This window comes from Stegostoma tigrinum, chromosome 15 (assembly GCF_030684315.1).
Source record: "Stegostoma tigrinum isolate sSteTig4 chromosome 15, sSteTig4.hap1, whole genome shotgun sequence".
NCBI classification, from domain to species: Eukaryota; Metazoa; Chordata; class Chondrichthyes; order Orectolobiformes; family Stegostomatidae; genus Stegostoma; species Stegostoma tigrinum.
Window position 1 is genome coordinate 70,171,203 of NC_081368.1, and position 26,251 is coordinate 70,197,453.

At 43.9% G+C, this 26,251-nt stretch overlaps 1 protein-coding gene and 1 long non-coding RNA gene across 6 annotated transcripts in view; one reads left to right on the plus strand and one right to left on the minus strand.

Annotated features, from left to right (window-relative positions):
- LOC125458692 (uncharacterized) lies at window positions 1-26,241 on the plus strand. Its single transcript, XR_007248896.2, has 3 exons — window positions 1-78; window positions 23,001-23,110; window positions 26,139-26,241. It is a non-coding gene; the product is annotated as an uncharacterized LOC125458692 (long non-coding RNA).
- The window catches only part of dock11 (dedicator of cytokinesis 11), a 272,082-nt gene that overhangs the window by 44,557 nt on the left and 201,274 nt on the right, over window positions 1-26,251 (minus strand). For all 5 annotated transcript variants that reach the window (XM_048544154.2, XM_048544150.2, XM_048544152.2 and 2 more), the window contains 6 exons: window positions 24,257-24,372; window positions 23,915-24,049; window positions 21,280-21,462; window positions 19,173-19,286; window positions 17,245-17,460; window positions 14,029-14,086 (listed from right to left, as the gene is read on the minus strand). In XM_048544154.2, coding sequence (XP_048400111.2) covers window positions 14,029-14,086; window positions 17,245-17,460; window positions 19,173-19,286; window positions 21,280-21,462; window positions 23,915-24,049; window positions 24,257-24,372 — 822 coding nt within the window. The remainder of the gene's footprint in view (window positions 1-14,028; window positions 14,087-17,244; window positions 17,461-19,172; window positions 19,287-21,279; window positions 21,463-23,914; window positions 24,050-24,256; window positions 24,373-26,251) is intronic.

A 26,251-nucleotide genomic window follows, 5' to 3' on the forward strand; every position in this document is an offset into this window, starting at 1 on the left:
CAACGCCAGATATCAAACTTGCTTTTCTTCTTTTCTGATGCTGACTGAAGCAAGTTTCCCGGCAGTTTCTATTTCTGGGTAAGATTTGATTTGATTTATTATGGTCGCGTACTGCGAAACAGTGCAAGATATTGTTTTGCATGCTATCCGGACAGATCATGTTTTATAAGTACCTCAGAGTAAGGCTCAGTGGTTAGCACTGCAGTCTCACAGCACCAGGAACCCGGGTTTGATTCCATCCTCGGCTGTCTGTCTGTGTGGAGTTTGCACATTAGCCCTGTGTGGCGTGGATTTCCTTCAGGTCCTCCAGTTTCCTCTCACAACCAAAGATGAGCAGGCTACATGGCTTGGCCATGCTAAATTGCCTGTAGTGTTCAGGGATATGTAGATTAGGTGGATTATAGGGGGATGGGTCTGGGTGGGATGCTCCAAGGGTCAGTGTGGACTTGTTAGGCCAAAGGGCCTGTTTCCACAAAGTAGGGATTCTACAATATGAAATCGCTGAAAGTACTGGAACAGAACGCAGAATAGAGTGTTACAGCTACAGGTGCATGAAATCCTGTCTTCACCAGTTGGGTAAATTGGGCACATGGCCAGTCAGCAGTCTGCTTTACTCCATGGGGCTGAATCCATATCTGTAGAGAGCATGAGTGAGAATGCAGAGATAGCAAAACTGCTGATGCTGGACTCACGGATGATAGTGTGGAACTGGAGAAACACAGCAGGCCAGGCAGCATCAGATGAGCAGGAAAGTTGATGTTTCAGATCGGGACCTTTCCTCAGAAATGCGGGAAGGGAATGGAATGGGATCTCTGAAATAAATAGAGGAGGGGGTGGAGCTGGGGGAGGTAGGTGGGATGGTGATAGGTGACTGCAGGCAGGGAGTGGTGGGGATTGGTCAATGAGGTGGGAGGAACGGATTGGTGGGAGAGAAGTCAGACAAGGGGCTGAGAGGGAGGGTTGGTCATGGGATGAGGCCTGGGGATGGGGAGATTTTGAAGCTAGTAAATGCCACAATGAGACCATTGGGTTGTACGCTCCCAAGGCAGAATATGAGGTGCTGCTCCTCCAGCTTCTGGGTGGCGTCATTGTGAAACTGGAGGCGGCCCAGGATGGACATGTCGTCCACGGAGTAGGAATTGAAGTGGTTCGCGACTGGAAGGTGTTGTCATTTGTCCTGAACCGAGCGCAGGTGCTCTACAAAACAGCCTCTGAGCCTCTGCTTGGTCTCACCAATGTAGAGGAGGCCACATGGGGAGCAGCAAAATCAGTAGACCACATTAGCAGATGTGCAGGTGTACATCTGTCTGACGTGGAAGGTTTCTTTGAGTCCTGGAATGGAGGTGAAGGGGGATGGTGTAGCGGCAGATGTAGCACTTCCTGTGGTTGCAGGGAAAGATACCGGGGGTGGTGGACAGTGTGGGGCAGACGAGGGAGTCGCGGAGAGAGCGGTCCCTATGGAAGGCAGATTGGGGTGGGGAGGGAACTAGATCCTTCGTTGTGGGGTCAGATTGCAGGTGGCAGAAGTAGTGGAGAATGATGTGTTGAATCCAGAGGTTAGTGGGTTGATACATGAAAAAAGGGTGATTCTGTCTTTGTTTTTATTGCACAGAGGGGATGTGATGGCAGAGGTGCAGGAAATGCAAGAGATGCAGTCGAGGGAGATTTTGACCACTGAAGCGTGAGAAGTTGCGGTCATTGAAATACAAGGACATCTTGGATGTTTGGGAATGGAACGTCTCGTCTCGGGAGCAGATGCGGCAGAGGCGGAGGAATTGGGAATAGGGAATAGCAATCTTACAGGAAGATGGTTGAGTGGTGGTGTAGTCCAGGCAGCTGAGAGAGTTGGTGGGCTTGAAGTAGCTATCAGTTTTGAGGTGGTCACCAGAGATGGAGATAGAGGGGTCTAGGAAGGAGAGAGAGGTATCAGAGATGGTCCAGGTGAACTTGAGGTTGGGGTGAAAGGATTTAGTAAAGTTGATGAACTATTCAAGCTCCTCATGGGAGCACGAGGTGGCACCAATACAGTCATTGATGTAGTGGAGTAAGAGGTGGGGGATAGCGCCAGTGTAGCTGCGGAAGATGGACTGCTCCATGTATCCAAAGAGGCAGGCATAGCTTGGGCCCATGTGGGTTCCCATGGCTACTTTCTTAGTCTGAAGGGAGTGGGAGGAGTTAAAGGAAAAGTTGTTAAGCGTAGGGACGAGTTTAGTTAAGTGGATAAAGGTGTTGGTCGAGGGGGACTGGTTGGGCCTGCGGGAGAGGAAGAAGCGAAGGGCCTTTAGGCCATCTGTGTGGGGAATGAAAGTATATAGGGACTGGGCGTCCATGGTAAAGATGAGGTGTTGGGGGCCATCTCACATTCTCCCATGGTTCTCATTTAAGGAAGGCTGCAACTGGAAACAGTGAAGAGAAGGTTTACTGGATTGATACCCAGAATGAGCGGGTTGTCTCATAAGGAAGGATTGGATGAACTAGGCTTGTTTTTACTGGAATTTTCAAGAACAAGGAGTGATTGGATTGATGTGTATCAGGTCCCGAATGATCTTGGCAACATGAATGTAAAAAGAAATATTTCCTTTCTTGGATCAGTCCGGACTCTGGGATGTGGTTTTAAAATTAGGTATTTTTTACTACCCACTTTTTAGCTGTAGATAAGGCGAGTTTGTTGTTCTCTGCAAGTGTTGTGGAATTCTCTGCCTCATAAGGCAGGGAATGCATGGACATTGACTATTTTTAGGACAGAGTTAGAGAGATACTTGTTTGGCAAGGGAATTAGAAGCAAATGAGAGCATGGGAATGCGGATTTTGGAACATAGACAGATGAACTTTGGTCCTATTAAGTGATAGAGTAAATCCAAGGACCTAATTGGCCTAGATAATAAAATGTGAATCTCCAGCATCTGCAGTTCCCATTATACCTAATTGGCCTATTTTTGTTTGTAATTCATCTGTGTTTCTTTGTTGACTTGTTAAAAAGGCAGCAGTTGACCCAAGCTAACTAAGAATGCGCTTGCAAGGACACATAATATCCATCAACTGATTGTGATTTAAATTAAGGCCTTCAGAAGGTCACAAAAATCACCAGCAACTCGGCTGAGACCCAAATGGCTAAGGGTGAAGGACCTTATAACAAAGGTAGGAGACATGTCTTAAAAACAATTGTGCAATGGCAATGGACTAGATTGGTTAGCTCAGTTAGCTGGACAGCTAGTTTGTCAGGCAAAGCGATGCCAACAGTGTGGATTCAATTTCCACAAGGGCTGATGTTACCAGCGTCCCATTTTCTCAACCTTGCCTGAGGAATGATGATCCTCAGGTTAAACCGTCACCAGTCATCTTTCTCTAATGACGCAGCAGCCCCTTGGGACTATGGCGATTTTACTCACTTTAATTAATCAGGCTTCAGTCACAAATCAAGGGTCAACATGCTCTCTTTCAAAACAACGACAGCGCTAATCTATGGAACATGGCCCATTAGCACAGCCAAACCCCTTGATATCCCTACTAAATTGTACACAAAACCTTTAAGTCATCCCTGCAGTTTTAGGAGTTAAAGATTAATTTCCTGGAAGTAACTAACTAAAATGTTTTTTTTATAAAAAATCCCACAGGACAATTAAAATGTCTTTTATACATTGTTCTCTTTGAAATCTTGGAAAGCTTGGGGCCCCGGAGGAGATTATGGATCTAAGTAGGAACAAGGTCAAGGAATGATTTGAAAACAAGCCTGAGCATTTTAAAATCAACAGTTTGCTTCACATGGAACCAGTGTAAGTCAGCAATTTCAGGGATGTAAAGGGAAAGATACTTGGAACAGGTTAATGATTAATTACAGTAATATGGACAAACAGTAAAAAGGCTGTTTGACTGGCTGGGACCATTGCAGGCATTGGTTCCTTTGATTTGATGCCTGAAAAAAGTGGCAAGTGTTGCACTAGTCCAAACACAAAGATGATTATTACTGACTGTGGGGAAATTTGACAACCAGGGAAACTGGGCAGGTAAATACAAGTTTCCACACAACATTCGAATGGACACATTTAAACATAAACACAAGGAACAGGAAATGGGAGTCGGGAGAAGAATGTACATTAATCATTGGCTAGTTATCAACTGAAAGCTAACACCCACCAATAAAAGTACTTCCTGACTAAGGCAAACTCAAAAGCAAAATACTGTGGGGATGCTGGACATGTGAAATCAGAATGAAGAAAGCTGGGGAGACTTGGTAGCTCAGCCAATATCTGTGGTACTGTGGTGGGCAACGGGGGCAGGGGGGCGGGGGGAGAGAGAGAGAGAGAGAGAGAGAGAGAGAGAGAGAGAGAGAGAGAGAGAGAGAGAGAGAGAGAGAGAGAGAGACACGGAGAGAGAGAGAGACAGGGATCGAGGGGGAGAGGGAGGGAGCAGGAGGGAGGGACAGAGGGAGGGAGAGGGAGAGAGAGTGAATTCTGATGAGGGCACTTAGCTTTGAAACATTAACAGAGTTTCTCCCTCCGCAGACAGAAATGTCCTCTGAGGTAACAACTGTTAATGTTTTGAACAGCTGCAATATTCATATTTCAGAAGCTGCGCCAAGGTCTGGGAAAAGGCACAGAAAAAATGTACTTGAATGATACTTAGGATGACGCATTAGGTTGTGAGGCTGGAAATGCTTGGTAAGAGAATAATTAGGGCAAGAGTGGAGCCCATTAAGGAGCATAAAGCTAATCTGTGTGTGGACAGTCTTCAATGAATACATTGCATTGGTCTTCACAATGAAAAGGTAAACACAGGTACAGACATTCAGGTGGATGACTGTGAAACTGTTGATGAAATTAACATAGAGCAATAGTGTACTACTGGGTTCAGCAGCCTTAAAAAAAGTGGATAAATCTTCGGGCCTGGATTAGGTGTATCCCTTGGATGTTGAGGAAGGCAAAGATGATGATATCAGGAACTTTAGCAGCAAGTTTCAAATCCTCGCTGACCATGGGTGCCAGAGGACTGGAGGACTGCTAAGGATATCCCATTGTTGAGAAAAGGATAGATCCAGAAATTGAAAGCCAGTCAGTCTAACCTAAGAGCTGGGGAAGTTCTTAGAGAGAATTCCAAGGGACAGAATATATCTGCACTTGGATTGACACACAGAAAGTCAGCATGAATCTGTTAAATGGAGGTCACCCATGAAACATTTCATCAAATATTTTGAAGAAGTAACCAGCAGTGTTGAAGAGGGTACTGCATTTGATGTGGTCTACAGGGATTTTACCAAGGCTTTCGATAAGGTCCATATTGGCAGACAGCTCAAGAAATTAAGAGCCCATGGGAATGAGAGCAAAGTGGCTCATTTGATCAAAAATCAGCTTACTTGCTGGTGGTGGAGAGACACTTTTCGCTCTAGACGTTGGTTTCCACTACAGCTCCATATGGCATGGTGCTTGGACCTTTGCTGTTTGTGGTTGTCATGAATAATTTGAACTTAAATCGAAGGGGATATGATCAAGAAATCTGTGGTTGTGATGGGACCTGATAGTGCTGTATAGGATTATAAGTGGCATAGATAGAATGGATAGGAAAGCATTTCGTAGAGAAGTCAATAACTAGGGGGCATAGTCTTCTAGCTCTTACCTTAAATTTAAGAGGAGAATTGAGGAGACCTATTTTGTTCCATTGAGAATAATAGGAGTCTGTAACTCACTGCGTGAAAGGTGGCTGTGGCAGAAACTCTCAATATTTAAGCAATATTTAGATATTCATTTGCAATGCCATCACCTCCAGGACTGTGGACCAAAGGCTGGAAATAGGGCTAATATAATCAGATCTTTGTTGACCAGCACAGGCATGATGAACTGAATGACCTCTTTCTGTGCTGTAAACATCTATGAGTGTACTCTCCAAACAGCAGAGGAGGCCAAAGTGCAATTTAATAATGGAATTCAAAATCCTGAATGGTTGTGATAGTGTGAATAAGGAGAAATTGTTTCCGTTGACAATGGGAGCAGTAAGTATTATCAGCATCCTGCTGTTCATAACAGATGATGGACAAACAGTAAACGGTCTGTAGTGGTGGCCTAGTTCCATAAGGGCACTTTGCTGAAGGCATTCCCTTGAGAAATAGGAGCTTCCAAATGTCCTTGTGGGTTTTAATTTGTGTTGGCAACTTATGCCCAGGGGCACAGCAGAGATTACAGGCCCTGCTGCTGTTCCTAGTCTAGATTCCCAGCCACTGAGTTCGAGCACATTGCCACCCTAGCCCTGACTCGAATAAAGGGCCCAAAGCCTGACTAAAGCACAGGGATGCCCCCTAAAGCCATGGTTAGTTGGTTCTGATGTGTCGCCATACTCAAGGTCCTGCCACTGTCAATGTTATGGTGGCACTTGTCAGTGTGAAAGAAGTATCGTTATTTGTCCTCTGGTGTTTGCTACAGGCTCCCTGGTGTGACAGTCAATGCTCAGAGCTTTCATGCCCCACTGTCTGGAAGAGGGTGTTTTACAGGCTGCCTGACGAGACAGAACGTTCTCTGGGATCCACTGTCATTCATGCTACGACATGCTACAGCCAGCGAAGTCACTGCTGTTCAAGGCAGGTAACAGATTTTGGAGCTCTGGCTCTGAGAGGATTACTGTGCTTGTGATCTTGTCTGGCAAGGATATACCCATAATGCACCACAGACAGTGAGTAGGGATGTTATTGAGCTGCAGGTATAGTTATCCATGTTTCACAGCCGCAAAAGCAAGGTGCTGAGTTCACAGGTCTCGCAAAACTCCAGCTTAATCCAAAGGACCAGCCAAAGGGCGGCATGGTGGTTCAGTGGTTGGCGCTGCAGCCTCACAGTGCCAAGGACCCGGGTTCGATTTCAACCTCGGGTAACTGTCTGTGTAGAGTTTGCACATTCTCCCCGTGTCTGCGTGGGTTTCCTCCGGGTGCTCCGGTTTCCTCCCACAGTCCAAAAATGTGCAGGCTAGGTGGACTGGCCATGCTAAATTGCCTGTAGTTTTCAGGGATGTGTGGGTTATAGGGGGATGGGTCTGGGTGGGATGCTCCAAGAGTCAGTGTGGACTTGTTCGGCCGAAGGGCCTGTTTCCACACTGTAGGGAATCTAATCTAAAATAAAATGTCACTCCATTAACGAGGTGTGAATCAGCTAAAGATAGCAGCAGCTTTCCCTATTCACATGTCAGGTTCCACATCATTGAACAGATCTGAATTCGGTTTATTGTCGCAGGTACTCACACCAGTACAGTGAAACATTTACAAGTCACCACTTAAAGCACCATCATTATCCAGCAATGTGAGTTTGTGGTCAACTATTTCCTTGAAGAGTGATTGCAACATCTTGTCAGCAACCAGCAGACGCACAGACTTCCAGTAATTGATAAAAGGCCTGAAAGGGTGGACACGAGGAATTTTTTTTTAAAAAAGGATGTTGTGAAAGGGAGGCAGAAGTAGGTTTGACAGTCACTTTCAAAAAGGAACTGGAGAAGTCCGTGGAACGGAGAAAGCTGCAGGGTTTTGCAGGGCAGACAGGATAAGTAGATTGCACTTTCAAAGAACCAGCACCAGTACAACAGACAGAACAGCTGCCTTCTCTATGGTTTCTCTGATTCTCTACAGAGACTGCAGGCATGAGAAAGGCAGTTTGAGGCACAAACTGATTGCCAACCCTTACTGTCAGGGAAAATTGCTGGTTAAACAGGGCTGGAATCAAACTGAGCCACAATCCAATCGCACTGTTGTATACCTGTGGATGTTGTATAGGGTAAATTGTGACATAAGGAATGTGATTGTTGGTGCTGCACTGATTGAGATGCTTACAGCACAGTAGACCAGCATCTAACCCAGTATGTCCCCGCTAAATCTGCAACAGTCCTCTACTTCTCCACATTACTCAAAACTTAATCCCACTGTCCTGTACTTGCACTTTCCCTCGATCAATCCCAACCAAATCCCAGGGTCCCACTTTCTCCAGGGATGCCATATTAATTTCAAACTACTCCTATTGTCCTACTATTTCCTCATAGCTCTGCATCAATCACAAAGACATCCCATTGTCTGCTTATAGCTTGCCATCTTACTGTGCCTGATTTTTATTCACATTTCACTGAACACTGCTGCCTCACAGCGCCAGGGACTCAGGTACGATTGCAGGCAACTGTTTGTGTGCGCCATTCACTGTGGTCAAAAGAATGAGGCAAGGCAATATAAAGAATTTGATTCCAAAGGGATTACAGGAGCAAGAGAGTAGGATGCATTTCTGCACAAATCATTGAAAGAGACAGGACAAATTCAGCATTCAGTTAATAAAGGATACAGTATCCTGGGCTTTATCAGTAGAGGCACTGAGTGCAAAACCAACGATGTTATGTGAACTTGCATGCAACATAGAATCATACAGCACAGAAGAGGCCTTTCTGCTTATTGAGACTGTACCATCAAAAAAATACTACAAGCATATAATTGTTTATCTGCAATACATCCTATTGTGCATTGCTGAGAACTAGAAGAACGTGAAGGCATCAGAGAGGATGCAAAAAAAATGACAAGAATGGCTCCAGGGACGAACAGCCTCAGTTACATAGATTGGAGCAATTAGGAAATCTCCCTAGAAGGCAGGGAGGTTGACAGGAGATTTCATGTAGTATTCCAAAGCCCGAGGGATCTGGACAGAGCAAACAGGGAGAAACTGTTTCCACTGATCGAAGCATCATCAACAAGAGGGTTCGAGGTGATTGGCAAAAGATGGAAGTGGAAGCTTGATGTGGCGAGAGTTTGGAATCTGCACTGCACTGCCTTACAGTGTAGTGTAAGCAGCTTGGCACTGAGGCTTGTAAATGAGTATTGATTACTAATGAAAGAGGAAGAACATACAAGGTTACAGGGAAAAGGTTGTGCGTAGGTGAATTGCTCTTACAGAGAGCTAGCATGGACATGACTAAGCAGATGGCCTCCTTTTACACTGCAACCTTTATGCATTTCTGTAATTATGTGGGAAACACATGCGAGTAGTGGCATTCACTGCTTGGAAACAGAAGAAAATGCGCTGTGATTCCAACTTCAAGTGAGTGGGTAGCAAATTGGTTTGGAAACTCTAATGTTGCATTAAACGTACCTGCTTCAACTTTTGCCTATAACTTGAATGATGTTGGTTAACTGAAGCAGGATGATTTAGGGGACAAGGGGATGATGACAGGTAGGAAGGTAGAAGAAGAATAAATAAAAGTTTAAAAGTTCAACATTACAATTCTTAAGTGTTTTGACAGTTGCCTGATTCCGAACTCTTCCACTCTGATGCTGCAGCCAGTATGAAGCACTCAGCCAGCCTCGAGTCTGAAATAACTCCATAGAGGCCGATATATCCTTTATTTACATGCGGAGAGTCCTTCACACTGACCCAGCTTGCTCAGAGCCCGTTCTCAGGGAGAACAGGATGTCTAATGTTACCATTCTTGACTGACAGCTAGGGGCAGATTAACAGCCCCAATCAGGGAACTCCATTTGTATGAAGTCTACCTGGCCGACCTCATCACAATCATTACAGTGTACTTCTGCCAGGCTGCTGCTGCTGGAACTGTGTCACCATTCTTCAGCACCATCTTGCCTCCACTGAGGACACCACTGCCATGAGTTTTCACTGGACTGCTGTGCTGGGTCTTTGATTGATGGATGAAGAACAGGAAATCATATGTCCAACATAGATTCATTGAGGTCTACAGACAGATAAAGACCTTTTGGCCCATCATGTCTGTGCTGGTTAAAAACATCTACCTAACTATCCCAATCCCATTTTCCAGCACTTGGTCTATGGCATCGTATGCCTTGTCACATGAATATCTAATTATTTCTGAAATGCTGTCAGGGTTTCTGCCTCTACTACCCTAACAGGCAGTTAGTTCCAGATTCCCACCAGCCTCTGAGCGATTTTCCTCACATCCTCTCTAAACCTTCTGTCCATTAACTTCATCTATTCAAGTCAGCAATAATAAATCAGACACCCCGTCATCCTGGGTGTGCAGGCTCGGTTTACAGTTAAACGTGGTAAAGAATGTACAGTTGCCCCGGCAAAGATCACTGGCAAACATTCCGATGTGAGGACCATCCCATCAGTTTGGTATGACTTTCCCTCAGGTCTTTATTATTCCACCCAGTATAATTCCACTTTCTTCCTCACTCCAGAAACCCTTTCACACTTGCATCAGTTGATTACCACTCTTGTCCCCACACTACCCATATCATTTGGTACCCCGAGCGAGGGTAATCTCATTCTGCAACTCCCGATACTTTTTAAAATCCCACCTCATTTAATATGACTCTCTCCTGTAGTTTCTGTATCATTAATATCTTATTTAAGTCTAAGCGCTCTCTCTGCACTCCTTACAACTTTTAATATCCCACTGGCAGTGCGGTCTTGGCATCTTCTGATATTCAAGCACATTTTAGAAAAATAATTCATGGCACCTCCTTTGATGTTGATTTGTAGCTCAGAATGCAACAGCCAAACTTGCTAATTGTGAGAAGTTGCAATTCTCAGAGTAATAATCTCAGAATCTCTCTCAATCACCCTGTCAGCAAAGAAATATTTGTTGAAAGATTTCAAAACACAAGCTGAGACACGTTTGCGTCCTGGAACTGATTTCAACACATCTCCTTAACTTCCCTGGCTTTCAATCATAGTGACAAGAGACAAGTGACAAGAGACAAGAGACAAGAGACAATAGACAATAAGTGCTGGAGTAGGCTATTCGGCCCTTCGAGCCAGCACCAACCATTCATTATGATCATGGCTGATCTTCCACAATCAGTATACTGTTCCTGCCTTATCCCCATAACCCTTGATTCCACTGTCTTTAAGAGCTCTATCCATCTCTTTCTTGAAAGTATCCAGAGAGTTGGCCTCCACTGCCTTCTGGGGCAGAGCATTCCATATATCCACCATTCTCTGGGTGAAGACGTTTTTCCTCAACTCTGTTCTAAATGGCCTACCCCTTATTATTAAACTGTGTCCTCTGGTTCTGGACTCACCCATCAGCGGAAACATGCGTCCTGCCTCCAGAGTGTCCAATCCCTTAATAATCTTATACGTCTCAATCAGATCCCCTCTCATCCTTCTAAACTCAAGTGTATACAAGCCCAGTCGTTCCAATCTCTGGACATATGATAGTCCGGCCATTCTGGGAATTGACCTTGTGAACCTACGCTGCACTCCCTCAATAGCAAGAATGTCCTTCCTCAAATTTGGAAACCAAAGCTGCACACAATACTCCAGGTGCAGTCTCACCAGGGCCCTGTACAGCTGCAGAAGGACCTCTTTGCTCCTATACTCAATTCATCTTGTTACGAAGGCCAGCATGCTATTAGCTTTCTTCACTGCCTGCTGTACCTGCATGCTTGCTTTCATTGACTGATGTACAAGAACACCTAGATCTCATTGTACTTCCCCTTTACCTAATGACTCCATTGAGATAGTAATCTGCCTTCCTGTTCTTGCCACCAAAGTGGATAACCACACATTTATCCACATTAAACTGCATCTGACATAGAAAGCAGGAGTAGAAGTAGGCCCTTCGGCCCACTGAATCTGCTCCACCATTCAATGCAATCATGGCTGATGCTCTATTTCAACCCCTGTGCTCTCCCCATACCCTTTTAGCCTCTAGAATTCTTTCTTTTTAAACATATTCAGTTACTTTGCCTCTGTGGTAGTGAATTCCACAGGTCCACCATCCTCTGAATGAAGAAATGTCTCTTCAGCTCGATACAAAATGGCCCATGCTACGGAAACATAATCCCTGCATCCAGTCTGTCCAGCCTTGTCAGAACTTTGTAAGTTTTAATGAAATACCTTCTTGTTTTTATAAATTCTGGTGAATAAAGGACCAGTTGGCCTAATTACTGCAAATGGTTTGTGTATTTCAAAGTAATCCCTTCACAATTTGTGTTTGTTTTAAACTTTTGTACTGCAGCCTTATATCCTTCTAGCCTTCATTTCCTTTGCCCTCTATTTTTGTTCTCTTCTTTTGATTCTTCATTTCCATTCATGTTTCTCTCATTCCAGACCCCCTGCTCAGGTCCTGCAAGCATTTGATTTACGACACGAACAAACCACCTCTCAAAACAGGAAGGAGGCATTGTGCAAGCTGAAGTTGTCAATATTTTGAATCAGCCTGTTTCGATGTGTTATGACACATCTCTAGGGGCAGTGGGACTTGAACCCGAGCCTCCTGGCTCAGGGACACGGACACAAGCATTGCGCCACAAGAACCCTCAAGCTGAAGTTATATTGTTGATTCAGAGATAGTAAGAACTGCCGATGCTGGAGTCAGAGATAAAACAGTGTGGAGCTGGACCCTACAATGGTCCCGACCCAAAACATCAGCCTTCCTGCTCCCCTGATGCTGCCTGGCCTGCTGTGTTCCTCCAGCTCCACATTGTGTTATTTTGTTTATTGAGTAATTAATTGTGCGATGATTGCAAATTAAAATGCAATGTAATTAATCTCTTCAGTCAATGGTATTTAAATGATACCATTTAAATGTTGGACCGAGGACTCACATTACATGTGATGTGTTACTGGTGTGTTTGATTGAGGCAAAAAGATCTACAAGAAACAAACAGATTGATTGTTCAATGCCTCATTGCTGAAACGTCAGCTTTCCTGCTCCTCTGACGCTGCCTGGCCTGCTGTGTTTTTCCAGCATTACAGTGTGTTATCTCTGGCTCCAGCATAGGCAGTTCTTACTATCTCTGATATGACAATAAATTTGTCTTCTATTCAATCAAGTCATCGCTCACCCTACTAAACAGCATTGCTGCAAGGCCAGCCTGTGCAACCTCATTTCATAAAAACAATCCACTCACTCCAGGTATTACTCTCACAAACATCCTCTGAACTGCACCCAATGCGCTCATAGCCTTTCTTAAATATGGAGGCCAAACTGCTCACAGTATTGGAGACGTGGTCTCACCAATGCCTACTATAATGAAGCATAATGTTGTTACTATTTTGTTCAATTTTAGCATCCCATTGGCATTCTTAATTACATGTTGCACCAACATGTATACTTGCGACCCACGTTCCAGAGCACTGAAATACCTAAGCACCTTGGAATTCTCCAATTGTTCTCTGTTAAACGCATGTTCAATTTTTTTCATTCAACCTGCCAAAGCGAACTTTGCTTCACATTTCCAAACAATGAGGCACTCATTCATCTTGCACAGCTCCATTCAATGTTTCACTGGAACCATTGACCAATTTAAGACAAAGAAACTTCAGGTTACAGAGGTACACTGATAAAGTGTTACACCTGAAATTAACCTCCTGTCAATGCGGGACACCCTTCCGTTATTGGTGAGTGTGATGTGGAGGTGCTGGTGTTGGACTGGGGTGGGCAAGGTCAGAAATCACACAACACTAGGTCATAGTCCAACAGGTTTATTTGAAAACATAAGCTTTCACACTCCTGAAGGAGGAGTGAGACTCCAAAAGCTTGTGCTTTCAAATAAACATGTTGGAGTATAACCTAGTGTTGTGCGATTTTGCACACTTCATCACTCAGTAAACAATATGACACAATGTGGAGGAACACAGCAGGCCAGGCAGCATCAGAGGAGCAGGAAGGCTGACTTTTCGGGTCAGGAACATTGTAGGGTCCAGCTCCACACTTTTTATCTCTGACTCCAGCGTCGGCAGTTCTTACTATCTCTGAATCAACAATATAACCTCAGCTTGAGGGTTCTTGTGGCTCAATGATTGTGTCCATGTCCCTGAGCCAGGAGGCTCAGGTTCAAGTCCCACTGCCCCTAGAGATGTGTCATAACCCCTTCAAACAGGCTGATTCAAAATATTGATATTTTCACTTTACTGGTGAAGTTACAAGAGACATTTAGCTTATCAGGTATACAGAGGCTTGGTGAAATAAATGACTATTTGCTTCAATGTAGCATCTTTTCTGTAAGGCACTACATGTTTTAAAAAAAAAGAACAACTAATATGGTAACTTAATTTGTGAAGAAGAATTATTGGGATTAGTACAAAATATTTGACTTACTCTTCCTGTAGAGGTATTCTGCAATCAAAGCGGCAACATGAACATAACACATCACTGCCTGCAAAGGAGAAAAGACATGTTACAGAGACTCATTCACAAGGTGTCCACGAACAGTTAAATGTCAGTTGTGGTTCAGTTGGTAACACTCTATTTGAGTGGGTTACGTCTGTAGTGCAAATGACACTGGATTCACAGAGCAGAGGCTCCCTGTGACACAGATTCAAACCCCACCAGGCCAGCTGTTGGAATTTAATTTTGGTTAATAAATCTGGAACATAAAATCTCATTTTAGCAATGAAACTGCCATTGGTGCAAAAATCAATCCGGTTCACTCATGCTATTCAGGGAAGGAAATTTGCCACCCTTACCTGGTCCAAATTATGTGTGACACCAGATCCACAGCAACATGATTGATTTTTAGCTGCCCTCTGAAATGGCCCAACAAAACAAACAGTTCAAGGACCATTAGCGATGGACATCAGATGTCTGCTCTTCCAATAACACCCACCTCCCACAGAAAGATAAAAGACAACTGTTACACCTGAGCCTTAGATGATGGGTTTCAAACCCCAAGGAACTGGAGCACATGATCCAGGCTGAAGTGCTGATGCAATGCTGTAGGAATGCCACACTGGCAGAGCTGTCATCTGTTGGATGAGATGTCAAATGAGAGTCATAGAGGTCTACAGTATGAAAACAGGTCCTGCCGCCTGGTTTTCACAATTAAACTAGTCCTATGTGCCTGCATCTGGTCCATATCCCTTCATACCTACCCCATCCACAAACATTTCTTAAATGATGAAATTGTACTTGCTTCCACCATGGTGACTCACAGCCCATTCCAGGCACTCTGTATGATAAAGCTGTCTCTCTGTGCGAAAAAAATAGTTTCTCTGGACCCTTTTGTATGGCTCCCCTCTCACCTTAACCCTATGCCCTCTAGTTTTAGACTCCCTTACCAAGGGAAAAAAGCTGTTTGGAATTTGGAATGAGATGTTGGAGTGACACCTCTCACTTAACCCACTGTTTGCACAAGAGAGGGTGAGTTCTGCTCAGTGATAGGCTGTGACTAATGTTACTTAATCAGATTGTTTGATCATTACTTCATTGATATTTTTTGAAACTTGCTGTGTGACTATACTTTAGAACAGTGACTGTACTTCAAAAATATTTCATTGGCCGTAGAGGTGAGAGTAGTCCTGAAGCTACTTCAAGTGCTAGACAAGTGCAAGTCTGCCTTTGTGTTTGGAAAAAGGTGCTACACTCTTGTATGATCAGCAGCGATGAAAGGATTTGCATGGTTGATCAGTATCAAGTGAACTGTGGGTGAAACCTGAACACTTAGGTGGATTCAACTGATTCAAAATGATAATCATGCTTATACAAATGGAGTTTTCATCCACAGCAATAAAAAAGGCTTTAAAAATAAAGGGATGAATCATTGAAATTATGTTAGTATGCCTGTACACTGTGTGTAGTCAAATTCTCCTGTTATCAGTTTAATAAGAAGCAAACGGAGGTGGCAGTACAGATAGACAGTGTGGCATTTATAATTAGATTCAACATGCGATTGGCACAAAGGGTGAAATGCCAAGAACTGATCATATATTCTAGGCTTATGTTTTCTTGAATGTATAAGACCAGGGTGTGACCTGACCGGAGTGTTTAAAGTAATTAATACAGAGACACTCCTGGTGGTGGCGGTGTTCAGATCAGAACAAGGATAGGGAGAGGTGGGGCTTTGGGAGAGTAACTTTAAAAATCAAGCTTTTCAGATTTTTGTTTCTGATTTCCAGCATCCATAGTTCTTTGGTTTTTTTTGTGAACTACTGATCGCACCCAGGTTTGCAGTTTGACAAAGGCTGAGCAAGCTTCCCAGAAATTAATGCATGAGTAGCAGTGATAGAAGGAGTTACACAAGAACTCTCAGATACTTATCCATGCTTGGTACAAGGAGGCATGAAGAACATGCACAATTAAAAGGTCAACATACATAGAACTTTAAGAACAATAAAAATAAGTCTGAAATGTGCAAAATGGTTTCTTTCACACTGCTGTACATATTTAATAATGATCACTGATTGAAATATCCATGTGGGATCTGTTGGCATTAATTTCACAAAGATGGACAGACTTGCATTTAAATAGCACCTTGTTTATCAAATATTTCTCAGGCAATAAAAAGGAATGCTGATCCTTCGCCAATCATCACCTGGTCCATTTGTGACGCTACCCTTTCCTTCCTTAACTTTGATGCCACTATGTCTGGTGATTGGTTGTCGACTAATATTGACAATAAGCACTTGGTTTCCTACAGTTAGCTTAACTACCGTCCCTCAAATCCCATTTGAATAAAGACTCCTTTCCATTTTCCCAGGCATAGAGTCATATAGCACAGAAACGGACTCTTCAGTCCAATTCATCCACGCCAACCACATATCCTAACTAAACTGGTCATATCTGCCTGTATTTGGCCCATATTCTTCTAAGCCTTTGCTATTTATGTACCCTTCCAAATGTCTTCTAAAAGTTGTAACTGTACCCACCTCCACCACTTCTTTTGGCAGCTTATTCCACACATGCACCACCCTCCACATGAAAAAATTGTTGCTCAGGTCCCTTTTAAATCCTTTCCCTGTCAACTTAAACCCATGCCCTTCATGATTTTCTAAACCTCTATAAGGTCATCCCTCATTCTCCGACACTCCAGGGAAAAATGTCCCAGCCATTCCAGCTCAGCTGGTTGATCATGCAACGTGACACCAACAGTGTGGGTTCAATTCCTGCACCAGCTGAGGTTCCCAAGAAGGATTCTCCATCTCCACCTCTCCCCTTGTCTAAGATCCTGCGGTGTGCCGACCCTCAGCTCAAACCACCACCTGACATCACGCCTGCCATCACATGGACGTACGTGGAATAGTGTAGGTTAGATGGGCTTCAGATCGGTATGACAGGTCGGCACAACATAGAGGGCCGAAGGGCCTGTACTGTGCTGTAATGTTCTATGTTCTATGTTCCCTAGTGAAACAGCAGCCGTCTGGTCTGATAAGACGATGGTGCCTTCCTTATATTTCTGACATTACCCAGATCCAGAAAGGTCACAGGCCTAAAAAGGTGAACTGTGTATCACTCTCCACAGATGCTTCCTAGCCATGAAGTGTTTCTAGCATTTACTAACCGTACATTAGCCCCTCTTTAAAGGTGCAGGCCTCTTACCTCAGACAAGTCACCATTTTTCAAATGGATTTTTGCCATACTGCCAAGCCAGGTCTTTCTGAGCTCAGGTGTGCTGGCATAGGACTTGGCTAAACTGTACTGAAGGTCCACCAACATCTCAGGGTCCTTCTCGTGCTCCTTCATCTGAGCAGTGGCCATAAGTACTGTGCGAATTCTCTTTGTCAGATCTTTCACCTCACCCGGGAACGCAGTTGACTGCAAAAGAAACAAAGCAATGAGCCTGTTAATTATTTGCCAAGATTTAATTTCAGCTTTCTATGGAACCTGGCATTTTATTCATGCAAAGCTCTGATGAAGGGTCAAGGCCCGAAACGTCAGCTTTTGTGCTCCTGAGATGCTGCTTGGCCTGCTGTGTTCATCCAGCCTCACATTTCATTATCTTGGAATCTCCAGCATCTGCAGTTCCCATTATCTCTGATATTATTTTATTCATGCACCTCATTACCAAATACTGATATAGCAGTTTCAAACTAATAAAACACGCTTAGGCACCTAATAGCAAAGTAAGAAAGCAACTTTCATCTGAACAAAGACCATTTGGACCCTAACCCTTTGAACCTGCTCCACCATTCAATAAGATCATGGTTGATCTGATTTGAGCCTCAAATCTATACTTGCATGCATCCCTTTGGTCATCAAGAATCTTCTGATAGGGACAGCTAAGGTGATCTCAGATTTGTGGATGGATTGTGTTGGGACGCTGGGACAACAGTTGTACAGTCCAGTTAAAGGCTTCATGGGTCTAACAGAGGCTTCCCTTTTCCAAAGTTGTTATGTTCAAGCTCAAGTAAGGAGCAGCAGAATTTGACATTGGGAACAGTGTTGTCTCGGGTGCCATTGCCCGTGAAATGGATGCATTCCCAGATGTTGGTGTCATTTATTGCTCTTCCTAATTGCCCCAAGAAGTCGTGCTGTATTTATTAAAGCAAGGCAGATTGTGTGAAATGCGGCTATTTAAGAAGGGATAGAAAGGCACAGAAAGGGTGCCAAAAAGATTTACAAGGATGGTATGGAAATATGTGGGTATCCATATCAGGAGCGATTGGAGAGTGTACCTGTTAACTTTTGAGAAAAGGCAGCTTAAAGTTGACCTAATTGAGATATTTTAAATGATGGAGGGTTCTGATTGAGTGGATCTAGAGAGAACGTCTCCTCTTGAGGGGAAGAGCATCACTAAAAGCTGTCAACACAAGCCAAATACCAAGAAATCCAACTGATAAATATCTTCTTTAGCTGAGGAGAGTTGAGAATATGGAAGTAATGTCTGCAAAGAGTGGTTGCAGAGAAAATCGTGGATGCATTTAAGGGGAAGCTCAGCAAGTTCAGTTGAGGACGAAGTGAATTAGCGGGTTGGGAGGATAGATTTAATTGTATCTAATAAAGGGAGGGGGGAAGTTCACACAAATCATGAACACCAGCATTGACTGATTGGGTCAAATGGTCTGTTTCTGTGCTGTGCATCCAATGTAATCTTACGCGAAATCCTCGGCAATGCTATGAAATAGTGTTTCCACGCGTAGTGTTTATCTTCCTACGAATTTACAGAGGAAATTTTTCTTTATACTAAAGCATTAATATATTTAAAAAGGTGTCCTAATTATCACTGCACATTATCCACTTCAAGCATAGAGATGGAAGAGTTTTAATGGAATCACCTCATGCAAAGACTAACTGGGCCGAACACAAGTCTGGCCAGGGAAGCAGAAGGGAAGAAAATGCACAACTGAATTTGACAGATAATTGTGCGAGATCCAGTTGATTAGGTTATTAATCAGGACTACTGAGGTTTGTTTTGCATTTGAGAGCAACAACTTGGGGGTTCCTTACTCTCACTGAGTGTGGAAAGTTGACAAAATACTCAATTCTATATCACATGACACACTGAAAGCAAAGAAGCCCACACAAACCTTCAGGGCTTTGTCACTATTGGCAAAGTTATTGATGATGGAGAGAGCATCCTGGAACCTGGACTCTCCGGTTAGAATCACATCAGCTATCAAGCGGCTCACTGCGATTATAATCTGAAATGCAAAGGAAGCACATCATTCGTGTACAAAATTGACATAGTTTCAGAAATATTAAAGAGCATCCCTCTCAGGCTGAAATTCATTGGAAGTTTTTGATGGTAGTTCTTCCAGCCAGGAGAGCTGATGGCTCTATTTGTCGTGTCCAATTGCACCTTGGTGAACAGCTCTTTCTGCTGCCCTCCCACTGTATCCTTGCAAAGACATCTGAGCGAATGGCTGAAATAATGACACTATTTCCTGGATGCCAATTTTCAGGGCTCTTTTTGTTCCTTAATCTCAACTACCATTTCACTTGTCTTGTGAGCTACTGGATGAAACAAGACAGTGTGAGATGGGCCAAGGTTAGATTACGTAGCACTTTTTTATAGCATTACAGTGTTCAATGTTAAATAATTGAGACTATGGTTGATTTTAAGATTACTAACCATACATTAACCCCTCTTTCGATTGGGTGGAGACCAGCTTACATTTGATGGGTCAGTCCATTGGCTGTCAGGAAGCTGGTGGATCCCAGCTCTCTCACTGACAAATCAGGGTGAGCGAGTTGGTTTTAGTGACGTAAATTTGAGATTGTGGCACCCAGGCATCAACCTCCCATTGCCTGAGCTCTATAGGCACCAACTACACTAGCACGCACTGAGCACTGGAAAATTACAGTGCATGTGTGGGGTGAAACAGCATGATCTGGACACAGGGCAGAGAGGAAGTCACCAAGAAAGGATGCTGGGAAGACTGTGAGGGAGGAGAGTGAGCAGGATAGAGACTGAGGGTGACAGTGAGAGGTTATAGGAGGGCAAAGGCAAGGTAGGGATCTGTAAATGGCTTCTTTCCTAACAGCACCGGGTATGGATCCTACATCCCAAGAACAATGGTTCAAGAAGTCAGCTCACCACCCCGTTCTCTCAAGAGCAAGTAAAGTTGGGAAATAAACACCACTCTGGCTAGTGACATCCTGAGAACAAATATTTAAAAGAAAACATACAAACTGACTGGGTTCAACATAGTGCTAATGAACACAGTCAGGGTCATAAGTCATTCTGGGGCTGTCACTTTACTGACCGCTGCATTATACTGGTCAGTTCAAGGAAAGAAAGAACACGCTTTTATATGGCACCTTTCATAGCCTCACAATACCTTACAGCCAACAAATCACTTCCTGAAGTGTAGCAATTGTTGTAGCATCAGAAATGCCACAGCCAACTTGGATTTTCGCCTGCTCCCTCAACCAACATTTTGTCTATGACTGTATAAACTGCTTCCGCAGTTGAGCAAGATGGGAAATAACTCTTAAATTAATGCCACAGGATGTTACCTGTGTGGGCAACAAGGCAGATAGGTTTAATATCTCATCTGAAAGACAGCACCTCAGACAGCACAGCAGTATTCCCTTGGTACTGCCCTGGAATGTCAGCCCATGATCTGAGGTACGATGTTCAGTAAGAAGAGTTGAACCTACAATATTTTGACACAGAGTCACAGCAGCACAGATAGCCAATGATCACCTGGGGATCAAACCATGGGAATCTTGAGAATTAGAATTGATCAAATTCGTCCACAAAGCAAAGAGGTCTTTTCACAATGTAATCAGCTGAAAAATAAGTATTTATATCTTAGGTATTTATATTTAAAGCAAAACTCCTTTAAGCTTGTTTGTTCTACCCTAATATATTCTTTCTAACATCCGTACTTGGAACATTTTCATTCAATCCTGTTTGTCAAATATGGAATGTTGTAAATAAATGCTGGCCATGACAAAACAGGGTCAGCTGGGATTAGGTCAGTTAGGATCAACATAATCAGGAAAGGTGGTTGTATATATCTGATGAGGAATGACAACGCGGCACTCATCCTGCACCCCATTCAGTCTGAGAGGATGCTTCAAAAGGAGGTTACGGGCTGGGGGCTTCTGCACACAAACACTTCCAAGTTGGACCTGTGCTGGAGTAAGAGTTTAGCTGTGGGTTTCAGGAACAGTGGAATGACTGACCTGAAGGTGTGTCCTCAGAAAGGTCCTCTTCTTGGTGTACTCAAAGTTGTTCCTCATCAGCAAGTAGAGGAGGGCAGAGGCCTCGCTTCGAGTGGAGCTCAGCTTGGAGGTGCAACCTTTCAGGACCTCATAGCAGAAAGTGGAGCAGAAACTGTCGCACCCTTTAAAAAATGTCGCCGGGAACTGCAGGGGGAGAGAGAGAGAGGAAGAGCGAGAGAGAGGGAGAGCGAGAGAGCGCGAGAGCGAGAGAGCGAGAGAGCGAGAGAGCGCGAGAGCGCGAGAGCGCGAGAGCGCGAGAGCGCGAGAGCGCGAGAGCGAGAGAGAGCGCGAGAGCGAGAGAGAGCGCGAGAGCGAGAGAGCGCGAGAGCGCGAGAGCGCGAGAGCGCGAGAGCGAGAGAGAGCGAGAGCGAGAGAGAGCGAGAGAGAGCGAGAGAGAGCGAGAGAGAGCGAGAGAGAGCGAGAGAGAGCGAGCGCGAGAGAGAGCGAGCGCGAGAGCGAGAGAGCGCGAGAGCGAGAGAGCGCGAGAGCGAGAGAGCGAGAGAGCGCGAGAGCGAGAGAGCGAGAGAGCGCGAGAGCGAGAGAGCGCGAGAGCGAGAGAGAGCGAGAGAGAGAGCGCAAGGGAGAGCGACAGAGAGAGAGGGAGAGAGAGGGAGGGGCAGGGGAGGGGCAGGGGGGGCGGGGGGCAGGGGGGGGAGAGCGAGAGGGGGAGAGCGAGAGGGGGAGAGCGAGAGGGGGAGAGCGAGAGGGGGAGAGCGAGAGGGGGAGAGCGAGAGGGGGAGGGGAAAAAAATCAGACCATAACTCATTTCAGGCACATTTCAATGCATTTGAAATTGGGTTGTCAACTCTCTGGGATTTCTCTGGAGATTCCAAAAAGTTTACTTTAAAACACTACTGCTTGTGAAACTGCAGAGGAAAAGCTATCAGGGCATTAAATGTAGTTGAGTTTGCTTTCTTTTATTCATTATTCACAACAAAATTTGCAGTCCTGAGAAAAGATGCAAAATACGATGATTCAGTTGAGTATCTGGGACTGTTGGTTTTTCAATTGGGAGACACATCTGGAAAACTGACCAACAATGACGGTGTGGAAGCAGACTGCTTTGACGTGAAGGGACATGTAACATAACTTTCTGAGACAAGCCCAAACACAGCTGTCAAACTAACCAAACCACACCAAATTGCAGCATGGGATACAGCCAAGTACTACAGTGTTTAAGCTCCAATCTGCCTAGTTTCTCTGCTTCAACAGAAAATGCTGGAGAAACACAGCATGGCTGGCTGAATCTATGGAGAGAAGAGCTGAGTTTGTGTTTCAAGTTAAGTGAGCTTTCTTCTCAAAACAGTTCTGAAAAAGGGTCACGAGACTTGAAACATTAAATCTATTCCTCTCTCCAGGGATACAGCCCAACCTGCTGAGTTTCTCCAGCAATTTCTGTGTTTTCTTTCAGATTTGCAGCATCCATAGTTCTTTGTTTTATTTTATTGTTCTTCAGCTTGGTTTAGAAACTGAGAAGTTTCCCAAAGACATTTGCACATTTAATTATTTTGAGAGAAGGGACAGTTTCCTCTAACTGTTCACATTCAGGGTCCAAGGCACCCTCAACATGCTTTCTGGGAGGACACTGGAGGAATTTCCACAAGAGGCATCTTGCAATAAGTCTCACTTTGTTCCCCTGACAGATTCAAATTCTAACATTTCTCCTTGCTGCTCCAAGACAGGATAATCGTGAACCCCTCCCCACCACCATGACCTTAATCCAGAAACTGAACTGGTCCAAGCAGATTCATACAGCAGCCTTAACAACAGATCAGAGGTTGAGAATTCTGAGGTGAGTGACTCATCTCCCAATTCCCCGAAACGCATGTCCAACACCAAGGTACAAATCGAAAGTGCAATGGAATGCTTTCCATTTGTCAGACTAAAACTCCACACCATCCAGGATACAGTGGCCTGTTTGGTTGGCATTCCATGCACCATCTTCAACATTCGCCCCCTCTATTAGTGTGCACCATCTATTAGATGCACTGTGCCAACAACTGGCTGTGCACTGTTTGACAATGGGAAGTGCTAGCTTTATTTGACTGATTTCTGTGTTACCATGTCATGACTTGATCTCTGTCTGAATGGCTATGTCTTTATTTAAAGAAGGTCGAAAGGTACAAATTGTTCGTCCGTTCAGTTAATTTGCAAATGAACTGCACCTCATTTGAACTGACCCACCTTTATATTACATCTCATGATTCCTTCCCCCAAGGATAAAAGAATTACCAAAAGTTTCAACTGACCTCCAGCATGCCCACTACATTTGGGGGAGCATCTGAATGAAAATCTGAATTTTGATTTCCCACTTAAGTGGTATAGTTGTAATTTTAAGGTCATATACCCTTATTCTGGGCTCCACCATCAGAGAAAATAGTTTTCCTTGTCTATTACATCAAATCCTTTTTAAGATTTTTAACATCTCAATTAAATAATCTGCCACTGATGGAAGGAGCATAAAAGGAGCCAAAGGTTCAGCTTTGAAACAAATATTTTGGTACCATTTGGGACTCTCATCAGGACCGGTGGGCATCCTCACATAATATGCACAGCTTCAATATGACTCGAATGGAACAAGGGTTTAAGTCAGTACCTTGCTGATGAAAGCTCGTAAAGATGCAAACGCATGCTTCATGGCAGTTTCCGATTGACCATTAGTCAGTAAGAGAAGAATGTCGAATACTTTCTTCAACAGAGGATTGTGCCCATCCCTTTCCTGAAGCTGGTTCTGAGAAAGGAGGAGATTTCAAAACAGTGGATACAATTGCAAGGATCAGACAACTCAGATCCTTGAACCAATCAAATAATATACAAAAACAGCACAATATCTCGGATTATCCATCCGGGATAATGACCATGAGCTGACTTTTACTTGTGATATAGGCAGGGCATGAATGAGGCTTGCACAGTAATGAGAAAGCAACCTAGCTCTGACCTTGAAATTCTGAATGAAGAATGACACTGTGTCCAAAACTGTGAGAGACACCTCGGTGGCCAAGTTACCTTCCAGCAAGGACTGGTGGCTGATGTCAGCTTCTCCTGTTCCAAAATCTGCAGAGTGAGGCAGGAGGACAAAAAAGCACTTCAAATTTAAGGGAACACTCCCCCAGGCACCTTAAAATAATGCTCCACTCAGGGTGACTACAGTGATGATTTCAAGCAGAGACCTTAGTTGCCGTAAACTATTAACTTCATCATATTAGCTCCATATATGCTTGCAGTCAATTTCATAATTGGCTGCCTTTCAACAATCTGTGTTCACATGCCAACAATAAATCAGGAAAAAAATGTCCCTCTTTGTACTTAAAATAAATCTGCAAATTAACAAATTCAAAATTTCCCTGGTTGCACAATTGCTCTGAAGGATCCCCACAACAACCAGCTCCACATCCCACCATCACTCCCACACACTTTCTAACTTAGGTGGCTTATTGAACACAACGTGTGGAGCATTCAAGAGGAATTTGCAACACAAGAATGAGCCGAGTTCTGTGTTTTTGTTTTAGGTATTGAGCAACATGGCAGTAGCAGTGAAATTCAAGGATAGGGTGTTGACCTGGTGAAGAAGAGGCAGTACTCCGGTGTGCCTCCTGCCAGCATAAACATGAACAGGACAGCAGCACCATGAATGGCCAGTTAGGGCTCTTCTATCCCAGCTTTGGCAAAAATTGTGTTACTGGCAGAAATCCAGTCTGCCAGATGTGCATCACCAGTCGGCCTGAAAACCAATCATTAGAAAGAACAGAAGCTCAAATATACTTAACTACGTAAAGATCACAGGTTTTCAGAGGCAACATGGAACAGTAATAATGGGCCGTTAAAAAAAATTAGAAAAATTTTCTCAAGCGATATTTAAGGATGGATGCAAAATAAACTATAATTTATATGTAGTGAAAAATAACTCTCAATCAAATATTAGGATTCATGGGATTAAAGTTCTGCATTTTGTAAAAGGTTCCATATCAGCGTTCAACATTACAAAATTTTCACTGTACTGATTCAAGTGCATGTGATAATAAAGGCTATTCTGCTCTACCCTATTCTAAATGAGATGGTTATTACACTGGGGTCAGTAGCTCGCCAGGCTCCATTTCAACAGAGTACCTGGTATGTTGGGTCACAACAACAAAAGAGGATTTTAGCATTGGATCAAAGTTATGCGGAGTAACTTTTCTGAAGGATATTGACTGTCAAATTGTCGGATTATATTCAAAGTAGATGGTGCCAATTTTTCCACTCTATGAAGGCTTCTTGGGCCACTCAGAAACAAGATCATTTGATCACTGCTCTGTTTCTGTAAAGTGGGCTGAATATAGAAACCACTTAATAAGGTCATGTTGAATGTACTTTACACAGACTTTGCTAAAGAGGATGAGTGTTCAATGGAGTCAAGATCTTTTAACTGAAGGCTGTTTTGGAGGAAAAATAATCTACCTGTAGCTTAATTTTGTTGAGAGCTATGTTTTAATTTTAAGGAAGAAATGTGACCCCATTAAGTGTTAACACATGTCAGGCTATCTTTCCCATCTGCTCATCCAAAATACATCTTTAATTATGACTCACTTCCCTCCTTCCAAAGGCCTGGATTGTTTATTGTCGGTTATGTTATTTTTACATCAATTGACACATGTCCGTCCATCACTCCCAGTCACCCTCCCATCTGCCCTCCACATCATCTCTGTCCCTCTCCCCTTCTCATTTGCCCTCCCCTCTCCCTGGTTTGCTTCAGGCTCTGGTCAAGGTCGGAAGATGTAATTGACATCGATTGTCAATGAAGGTGCTGTTTTCTCATGTGAAACCATGAACATTTCTTATAGACTGCACTGCTGAAGGCTGAAGAAGGGCAATCGACAATGACAGGAGAACATGCAACACCAAAAGAAGCTCCTGAGCCAATGTGTTCATGAAACAACCTGTGACTTATTCTCAA